A 10,945-nucleotide genomic window follows, 5' to 3' on the forward strand; every position below is an offset into this window, starting at 1 on the left:
CTGGGTGAAGGAGTGTAATCTTCCTAGGAAAATAACACTCCCAGTGATATTTTACTGGGGAAAAAACACTGTTGTAGTGTTTTTTTCCTGCAGTGTTATTTTCCGACTACACCGGTCTCACAAAGCAGTGATTGTCTGTCACCTGAGTTGTCACGGACTACCCTTCGAAATGAGTTGTTTCTGTGTGCATTTTTCACAGCGCGCACAGCTGATCTGTCTTTCAGTCCTGACACATACTCCTTTACGGCCGACAGACTGTAACCTAGGTCAGATGCCTTTTTCTCCGATGCATCCAGTGTTTCTGTGGCTTCTGTGGCTATTATAAACACAGTCTGAGAGAGAGAGAGAGAGAGAGGGAGAGAGAGAGAGAGAGAGAGAGAGAGAGAGAGGAGAGAGAGAGAGTGAGAGAGAGAGAGAGAGAGAGAGAGAGAGAGAGAGAGAGAGGCTTGAGAACTTTGTTAAAAAGTGCCACTCTGAGTAAGAGAAGTGGAAGAGATCCTGAGAAATGCGGAAAACCCAGTACCAGTAAAAATAAAAAAAAGTAAAAAAAGGAGGAGGCCAGACACACACGACGAGCTCCCCTCCCCTGCATCTGGCAACACAATGTCCTCCACCTCTCCCTTTTGGTCTTCCCAACGTCTCCGGCAAGCTTCTTGCACGGTACAGTTAGGTCAGGCCCCAGTTCCCTCACATTTCTGAGCCTTTCCTCTCCCAGCCCGCTGGACACTTCGCAAGGTCGCCCAGGGTCTCTGAATGAACCCAGCTTTCAGTCCCCAATCCACAGGTCCCAGACCTCAGCACTCAGGCCTCAGCCTACTTATTGTAGTGTTTTTTTCCAGCCCTCCCCACCCTGCCCGCTAAAGAAGAGGTCTACTTCGCAAGGTCCATGGGCTCACACTAGTTCTGGTTTTGGTACCCCAATCCCCAGGTGCCAGGCCCCTGCAATCAGGCCTCAGCCTACTCCAAACTATATTGGCCGCCCGCTAAAGAAGGGGTTTGCCTTCGCGAGGTCCATGGGCTCCGAATAGCCCCGGCCCTCGGTCCCCCCAATCCCCAGGTGCCGGGCCCCAGCAATCAGGGTCACAAGAGGCCGGGCAGCAACGGGCGGCGGGCGAGTCCCGGAATATGAAGTGCTGATTTGCAGTTGTGAGCCTCAATGGACGCCTATTGTGGCTAAACTATCGACTGTCGATGCCGCTGCCAATCGCCTATTTACCCTGCATCGACCGCCGCCCCATCTGCCAATACTGGCGGAGGGGAAAATGGCGTGCTTTTCCTGCATGGTTACTGCTTCAGCTCAGCTCCTTCCCACTGCTACGCCTCCCCTTGCAGAAAAGACTGCCTGCTGCCTGCTCCTCTTGTGCTGCTTCTGCTGCTTCTTGCTGCCGCCGCTATGCAGGAGGAGGAGGAGAGGTTTGTCAGAGTTGGGTTGGTTTTGTTGAACGGAGCGAGGGTAAAGTTCTTGTCGAAATGTTTGTGAAGAAGCAGTTGAGTAGTATCGAAGGTCTTTCATGAGAAGCTGCCTGGAGAGTAACTCACCCATTTTGCGACCTGGATTTTTGCTGAAAGTACAGTGTTGTCATGTGTGTGTGTGTGTGTGTGTGTGTGTGTGTGTGTGTGTGTGTGTGTGTGTGTGTGTATGTGTGTATGTGTGTGAGTGTGTGTGTGTGTGTGTGTGTGTGTGTGTGTGTGTGTGTGTGTGTGTGATGAGTAAATTGGTGTCTTAGATCTTTTTTGAAACTGTCAAAAGACTGAGTAACTCAGTGCAGCCGTTAGCTTTTGTGGCCTGGATTTTTAAAGTACAGTTCATTTATTTTGTTTATTGTTGTTGTTGTTGCAGCACGGTTTGTACGTGCTTGCGTTTTCCTTTTGCATGAGTGGTTGTATGTGTGTGTGCTCTTGCATAAGCGATTGTGTTCTATAACCAGTCAGTATGTACCATGTCAGGGCAGGAGGGAAGTAGATTACATGCATACATGATTACGTTCTTACCGCATACATCTTTCATGACGACCTAAATGAGACAGTGCTAACCGGTACGGAGCCATAGACACCCCTTTGTTTGGCTAAACATTATAGAATTAAAGCCAGCATTTTTGTTCGTGCAGTCACCAGTAGATAATAAGCAGCTTAAGTGCTGTTCACATGGTAGACTTACAGTCAACTTCCCCCCCAAATACCACGTGACTTTTGTCAGAAGCGTGTCAGTTAAAATCGCTGCCCATGTGAACATCGCTAACGCTCATGCAGACTAGTTTTAAGCAACAGATCTCGCTGACGTGCACATTCGGGATTGTCTGATCGCCTTCGATGTTCTGATCTAACCCAGCTGGGAAGCGCGATAATACTGAAAAATCTGCCGCAAATCACGTTTAAATTGCTGAGGAGTCTTTAAGTCGCTGCTAAATCTGGACTAAATCGTCGGAATCGTTGGTCGACTTGGCCTCAGCGACTTGAGGGAGACTTCACACCAAATAAACATTGAGGAAAGTTGGTTGAAAGTCTGCCATGTGGTGAGCACTTAACAATGCCTGCCTTTAGTAGATGGCGTGCTGCTTACAATGCCTCCCGCAACATAAGGTCTCTCGGTGCGGTATCGATCTGGTGCGTGTCAGATTATTCCTGCATTCTATCGTGTTAGTGAAAGTATATGGGCCAGCAATGACATCCTTTCATAACAAACGGTATGAAACAAAATACAAAAGTGTGACACTTTGGCGACATTGTCTTGCACACACACACACACACACACACACACACACACGCACGCACGCACGCACATACACACACACATACACACACACACACACACACACACACACACACACACACACACACTCACTCACAAAAGAAAGTGTCAATGAATTACAACCCTGTTTAGAGAAGCAACAATTAACCTTTGGACATCATTCTTCTCATTTTACTTTGTGTACTTCATTGTGTCATATTGGCTGATTTCCGTACAGGAAAACCATGCAGTGTAAAACAAAACGTAAAAGTGTGACACTGCCATGAAGAAAAAATGTGTCACAGACTTATAACCCTGTTTCCATACTCTAACACATTTTACAGTGTTTACGATCCACTTAATCTGTCAAAACCTCACCACAAAGTCGTACTCCGAAATAAGTCAAAAGTACACTACTAATATCGGGTAATTCAACAAGTCGGACGACCTACCCGCCCATTCTGAATGGCTTTACCCACCACAAACATCCTACACCAAACATGTCCTGGGCTGGGAGGGAGCCGCTGCGTCAGTTCTCTAGCCTGTTCCTATACCTGTTCACCGATGATAATTAGTTTTAACGTCCTCTTAGAACCAATTGGCCTATCTTGGGACAGGTAGAGTTGATATGCTTTGTGGGGGGACAGGACACTGGACAGACATGCAAACAGAGAACACATATGATCGTGTTATAGATCTGGAAGTCTGTTGTTGCGATATTTCAAAATGGGGATGGAAGTAAAGATTTTGTTGGGGTTGTTGCCATAGTGTACGCGAAATATAGTTGGAGTGGAGCGGTTTTGTAGGCTTATTTGCTTTTTATTTATGTAAAATATTTTTCAGACTTTTGGATAATGCCAAAATAATGTAATAAAGAACTGGCTGAATAAGTAAATAAATACGTAACTAGAAACATAAAAAACAAATTATTAGCCAAATAAGAATATCAAATATAACTTGCTAAAATAATATATCAGAATGGGGAACTTAAGTTCAGGTAGGAGGGCGGTGTATGTGATTTAGCCTTGTTTGAACTGTTCACCGATCGCCCGTGAATCCGGAGCTTGCCTAATAGCAGAGTCCACATATCGAACTGTGGCCGTCTATTCAAGTGTCAACCAGGATGCGCCCTGACATTGGTGAATGAGCTCTGTAAGCAAGGCCTGCTTTCACAGTTCTTGCGGGAGGGGAAGATATCAATATCTTGCTTGCACTCCTCCTGTTCTGGAGCTCTTGCGACAAGTTGTTGCAGCGTGTTTCGTGGAGTAAGGTGGAGCATTATTGTGGTGAGATGCCTATCTAGAATCGCAGGGGCTTTAACTTAGTGTGGTGCCTTTAGGAAAATGGTCCCCGTGCTGGAAGCTTGTTCTAGCCTTTTCAAGGTTAAATCATTGCACATAGAGCAAACAGTTGTATGGTCGAATTACATTTGAACGGACCGGCACGGTTGGCCTAGTGGTAAGGCGTCCGCCCCGTGATCGGGAGGTCGTGGGTTCGAACCCCGGTCGGGTCATACCTAAGACTTTAAAATTGGCAATCTAGTGGCTGCTGCGCCTGGCGTCTGGCATTATGGGGTTAGTGCTAGGACTGGTTGGTCCGGTGTCAGAATAATGTGACTGGGTGAGACATGCAGCCTGTGCTGCGACTTTTGTCTTGTGTGTGGCGCACGTTATATGTCAAAGTAGCACCGCCCTGATATGGCCCTTCGTGGTCGGCTGGGCGTTAAACAAACAAACAAACTAACTAACAAACAAACATTTGAACGTTTGTCTACTTGAATACATAATTATACATCTAAACAGTTGCACAATTGAAGAAAATCCATCAATTTTGGTTGTCTTGAAACACGAGCCGTATTTAGAAACTGGCTATGTTGACCTTTTGTGACACTGTCATTTGACACTGACACCATAATTATGTCGTTAATCAAATAGTCTTAGACCAGAATTACATCCCAATGGCCAAGGCGTCCAAGCTATATCTATGACTCCCCAGCAACAGCATCCTTCACCTGTAACCTCCTAGCTGACACTTTCGTTGTTTGGACACGCTTTCTACGCCGTTGTTCAGGTGGTCACTTAACAACAACTGTTACACTATTTTCAGAGAAAACTATACATTTATTTACACACGTTATCCAAGCGAAGCGGCTGAAGAGTTGTCTGTGTGTACAGTCCGACTATTTCCACACGTCTTGCAAGCCGGTGCCACTGGATCCTTTCGAAACAACTGCTGTCAAACCTGATATCAATTGGGCGAAGTCTACTTCACGAAGCTCGCTGCACAAAGCTTTGACATTGAAGTTTTGGTAAAAATCCCAAAACAGATTATCAGATAGACTTGTAACGTTCCAAAATTCACAATCAAAACAAACAAGAATGGTAAGTAATTCGAACGTTTATTATTGTGGACTGGGTGGCCGAGTGGTAACGCACTTGCGCTCGGAAGCGAGAGGTTGCGAGTTCGACCCTGGGTCAGGGCGTTAGCAATTTTCTCCCCCCTTTCCTAACCTAGGTGGTGGGTTCAAGTGCTAGTCTTTCGGATGAGACCAAAAACCGAGGTCCCTTCGTTGTACACTACATTGGGGTGTGCACGTTAAAGATCCCACGATTGACAAAAGGGTCTTTCCTGGCAAAATTGTATAGGCATAGATAAACATTTCCACTAAAATACCCGCGTGACTTGGAATAATAGGCCGTGAAAAGTAGGATATGCGCCGAAATGGCTGCGATCTGCTGGCCGATGTGAATGCGTGATGTATTGTGCAAAAAAAATCCATCTCACACGGCATAAATAAATCCCTGCGCCTTGAATATATGCGCGATATAAATTGCATAAAAAATAAAACTTAAAAAAATAAATAAATCCCTGCGCTTAGAACTGTACCCTCGGAATACGCGCGATATAAGCCTCATATTGATTGATTGATTGATAGTGTAAATGTAACGTTCTGTTTTGTCAATAATAAACGTTCCCATGACCTACCATTCTTGGTTTTTGTAAAAAGACTTTGCAAAGTTTTCGAGGAGACAATTTCGGGCTCAATTAACGAAGGCCTTCACAAGTTTGAAAGACGGTATGCGATTAAGCTGGGTGACGTGGTAACACCACTTGGAGAGTAAAAGTGGGTTCAAAAACATTCATGCAATCACAGCTCAAACAATGTCTTTCGGTCCAAAATCATGGATAACTGTCGCCATGGCAACAACTTAATCCTCAACGCCTTGGGAACATCTCCTTGACGCCCGAGTTATCGTTTGGGTTTCTCCAGAGGAATTCTGAAAAGAAAAGAAAATCGAAGGCGGGCGCGCGATCACGGAGCTGAATGTGTCGAGGAAGCGAGTAACAATCTAAACAAAGAAAGACGTTTTTGCATGAAGTTTATGATCGCACATGTAACCTTGACCATCTCGGAAGACATCAGTAAAACATTTGGAGATCGTCAAGGGTTTTGGACACATGGCTTCGTATAAACCTTGAATCTTCAAAAAACGAAAGGTTGATGTTCGAAAGATCAGCAGTTTCTCTTCTGTTGTCTCAGTTCCACCGACGGAACCCCAAACCGCATCAATGTCACCATGCCCTGCACTTTGAGTCCAACACGTAGTAGCCGTTCAGACAGAGAGCACCTAGAAACAGGAGACAAGCATCAATGACTCTCAGTGGGTCACAAACACACAGGGAGTAAAACTGGGCCAGAACTCAGCAGGGTCAATCTCCGTGGTCTCAAATGGAAGCAAAACAAGTCCTGGCCGCCCAGCCCAGGGGAAGCCGGCGAAGGGAGATTAGTGCCTGCTTGCCAAGTCTTTGTTTGAGCCCAGGCGAGGCCAGAGTCTGTGCCGAAGCGCTTTCTTCTGCCCAGGCCTCTCCGGGGCCTCTCCGGGGCCTCTCCAAAGACTTTGCAGAGCCCGCGTATCGATCGTGAAGCTTGTCAATCAGGCGGGGCCACTCGTAACCTACTTGCTGCTGTTTGCAGAGCTGCCTGCCCCTTGGTGAATACGGCAAAGAATGGTCCGCGCGTCAAAATAGTCACCGTGCGTGCCGCTGCCGTGGCCAAATAATCACCCTTTGCAACAATGCAGTACTGCACTGCTATTGCCAATGTGTATTGGGTGGGCGTCGGGGTGGAGGAGAAGGGGTGGGGGTGGTGGGGTGTTGGCAGTAAAGGAGGCAGGTGTTATAACTCCTGTGTGTTGTGACAAGCTCAGACCAATCCAACACGACTTTCTCGATACCTGTAACTGCAAGTCTTCTTTGGCCGTTCGATATTTGAAGTACTGACATAGTTTGTTTTCTCTTGAAATGTTGCAAAGACTTTGGAATTATTGTCGCGTCTATTTGTGGCATAGTTTTTGTTGCATTCCACACGTGTTTCTATTCCTTCCTCTTCTACTCACGTGCCATTCTATTTTTGACTTGGTCGTATTTAAAACACAGCAACGTGATCCTGAATATTCTCCGGATCCAGATAGAACATCTCACCAGGCTGTCTGTTTGGACAGAAGTCTGGATGACCCACTGAGTCCGAAAAAAAGCTCCTTGAGACACTGCTTACAGGGGCAAAGTCTGAGTGTGTTTGTCAAACTTTTCAACGAAGTCCTCAAGAACGTCGTATCTCCCAGGATGACTTGATCAGTCGGGTTCATTGGTACTGACAAACTCGATCGCTGTTCGGTTCAGTATCGTTCGGTATGAACCTGCCAACGTATATTGCGGGGTTTATCAAAGTTAACAAGTCGCGTAAGGCGAAAATACAATATTTAGTCAAGTAGCTGTCGAACTCACAGAATGAAACTGAACGCAACGCAACGCAGCAAGACCGTATACTCGTAGCATCGTCACTCCACCGCCCGTGGCAAAGGCAGTGCACGTGGAATTGACAAGAAGAGCGGGGTATTCGTTGCGCTGAGAAGGATAGCACGCTTTTCTGTACCTCTCTTCGTTTTAACTTTCTGAGCGTGTTTTTAATCCAAACATATCATATCTATATATGTTTGGAATCAGGAACCGACAAGGAATAAGATGAAAGTGTTTTTAAATTGATTTCGAAAAAATAAATTTGATAATAATTTTTATATATTTAATTTTCAGAGCTTGTTTTTAATCCGAATATAACATATTTATATGTTTTTGGAATCAGCAAATGATGGAGAATAAGATAAACGTAAATTTGGATCGTTTTATAAAATTTTATTTTTTTTTACAATTTTCAGATTTTTAATGACCAAAGTCATTAATTAATTTTTAAGCCACCAAGCTGAAATGCAATACCGAAGTCCGGGCTTCGTCGAAGATTACTTGACCAAAATTTCAACCAATTTGGTTGAAAAATGAGGGCGTGACAGTGCCGCCTCAACTTTCACGAAAAGCCGGATATGACGTCATCAAAGACATTTATCAAAAAAATGAAAAAAACATTCGGGGATTTCATACCCAGGAACTCTCATGTCAAATTTCATAAAGATCGGTCCAGTAGTTTAGCCTGAATCGCTCTACACACACACACACACACACACACACACACGCACGCACATACACCACGACCCTCGTTTCGATTCCCCCTCGATGTTAAAATATTTAGTCAAAACTTGACTAAATATAAAAAGATGTATCCTGTAATTTAAAAACAAGTATTAGTTAAAGTTTTTTGATGTGTCATCTGTATAAATGATGTACATGAATTTAAGTTGCTGGATTTGAGGTTCTTGTATAGTGCCATAGTCGTTATACTTATATATACCTGCAACTAAATTCAGTGCTATTCCGTTCTTCTGCGTGGTTTAAGTCCGCACCAATATTTCACAATCGCCCTGAGGAGCTAAGTGGAAGCCCAACAGAAAAAGGCGCCTTAATTGCACTGCTTAGAATCACACAATCTTCCATTTAAACGCTAAATTTGAAATTATGATCCATCAGAAGAGAACAATTCCTTCTTTTTTTTAAACACAACGATCAGTGCCAAAAGCGATTTCCATTGAGGACAAAAGGCAAGAATTACAAATGATACAGGTACTTCGGCAGCAGCATAAACTCCCTGCAGGCAAACACCGATCGAGGCTTTCGACAATCTGCACGTGCAAAGCGTGACACGTTCACACAATGCTGCCAAGCCTTCGTCCCTTGCTTCCCTTAACAGTATAGAAACTATTGTTCACTATTTTTCACTAAAACTATTGTTCGCTATTGTCTTTTGCCTTCATTCGATGGCAGGAATCGTCTCTCACTCTCAGACCGTTTTTCTCACGGCAGTGAGTGCAGCGAAGCAGAACGGGGTCTCAGAGTATAGATCCAGGTGCCAGCCATCCTAGCCCTGTAGGCCAGTTTCCATCAATATTGTATTTCATCACTGCTGTGTGTTTTACTTGACTGCCAGCCGGTGCAGTTGAGGTGTGTGTGTGTGTGTGTGTGTGTAGGGGGGGATTGAGATGGAGGAAGTGATATCAAGTGTGTGTGTGTGTGTGTGTGTGTGTGTGTATGTGTGTGTGTGTGTGTGTTCGCGTGTGTGTTTTCCGAAGGTAGTGTTAATTGGGTGTTCGGTGGTTGCTCATGTGTTTTTATTATGTCTGTCTGTCTGTCTGTCTGTCTGTCTGTCTGTTTGCCTGTCTGTCTGCCTGCCTGCCTGCCTGCCTGCCTGCCTGTCTGGTTATATGTCTGTTGGTCTGTTTGTATTGTTTTCCAGCTCCGTCTGTCTGTATCTTCAATTCTTGCATTTCCACCTTTGATAAGGGTTATGGTGGTGTTAACTCTCCCCCTCCCTCTCTCCCTCCTTCACCCTCTCTCTCTCTCTCTCTGTGTCTCTGTCTCTCTCTCTCTCTCTCTCTCTCTCTGCCTATGTGTGTGTGTGTGCGCGTGCGTTCGAGCGTGTGTGTGTATGTGTGTGTATGTGTGTGTGTGCGTGTGTGTGTATGCCAGTGTGTGTGTGTGCTTCCGTGCGTGCGCGTGTATATATATATATATACATGTATATATATATATATATATAATTATATGTGTGTGTGTGTGTGTGTGTGTGTGTGTGTGTGTGTGTGTGTGTGTGTGTGTGTGTGTGTGTGTGTGTGTGTGTGCGCACATGTGCAAGTGAATCTGTGTACCAATCTTCATTACCTCACGAAACGCTAAGTGGCAAAATTTGCAGGGAACAACAGACTGACAGTGCGTCATCAGCCGATGACGAAGTTCGGTCAATACAAATAGGCCACACAAAAAGGTGAAGTGTGGAGAAATGGTTGTGCCGTGGCAGGCGACTGTTTGCCTGTTCTCCCTGTTGACAGATTTCGGTACAATTAAAGCAGGGATCGATCAGAAAGCATTGTAGTCTGTTGCACTTCAGTTGTTGGGAGGGTTGTACGTATAGCCGTCCAGGACCGCGCGCGACTGCTGCCGTGTTGATGAAATACTAACAAGCGCCTTTCCCATTTCCCTCCATTCTTTACAATGTTCCGAGTGTTTGTCCTCGGGGCAATGGGTGGGAACTACATGTATTGTTTTCAGTATGTTCGGCCGTCTGTCTACACTCTAAACAAAAGTGTTCAGTTTTTGAAAACTTTTCCTGTTACCAATTTTACGCACGTCTTGACGCGTCCAAAAGTGTTCATGTTGTATGTGTTCAGCATTTGAACTGGAAGTGTCCAAAAGTGTTCGAAAGCGTCAATTAGTGTTCAGTTCTAAGTGTTAACATGTGTTAAAAAGTGTCAGTTGTAGGTGTTCATAAGTGTCAAGAAGTGTCCAAAAGTGTTCATTATTGAACACTTATAAGCGTCAACTGAATGTTACCAATTTTACGCACTTATAAGTGTTCAAGAATGCTTTTTTGAACATTTAGTGTTCAAAAGTTACTGTAAACAAGACCACACTCCCACACCACCTCTTATGCTAGTAATAATTTAGATAAATGTCATCCAAAATTATCCGACCTCCCCCTGTCATTATCAAGCTCCCTTTCTCGTCTTTTGAACTCAAGAATGCTTGCAAATCTAATGGAAGAAGAAGAAGAAGGAGAAGAAGAAATCACTGAACCTGCATGATCGCTGCATTCACTGATTCGGTGAATGCAGCGAAAAGCACAGCTAACACAAACAGCATGATGTGTGATCGTGACATTCAAGGTCGCACTTTTTTGCAAGTATTCGATGCCAGGATGATTACAAATAACTATGTATCGATTGGACATTGGATTTCCCTTCTGTGAGCCATATGTGACGTCAGAGGCCTACACAA

General features: G+C 44.7%; 1 protein-coding gene across 1 annotated transcript in view; it reads right to left on the reverse strand.

Annotated features, from left to right (window-relative positions):
- Positions 1-1,292: 1,292 nt before the first annotated feature.
- The window catches only part of LOC138953855 (uncharacterized), an 18,431-nt gene continuing 8,778 nt past the window's right edge, over positions 1,293-10,945 (reverse strand). Inside the window, exon 3 of the mRNA XM_070325816.1 lies at positions 1,293-1,391. Coding sequence (XP_070181917.1) covers positions 1,293-1,391 — 99 coding nt within the window. The remainder of the gene's footprint in view (positions 1,392-10,945) is intronic.

Source organism: Littorina saxatilis, linkage group LG2 (genome assembly GCF_037325665.1).
Source record: "Littorina saxatilis isolate snail1 linkage group LG2, US_GU_Lsax_2.0, whole genome shotgun sequence".
Taxonomy (NCBI): domain Eukaryota; kingdom Metazoa; phylum Mollusca; class Gastropoda; order Littorinimorpha; family Littorinidae; genus Littorina; species Littorina saxatilis.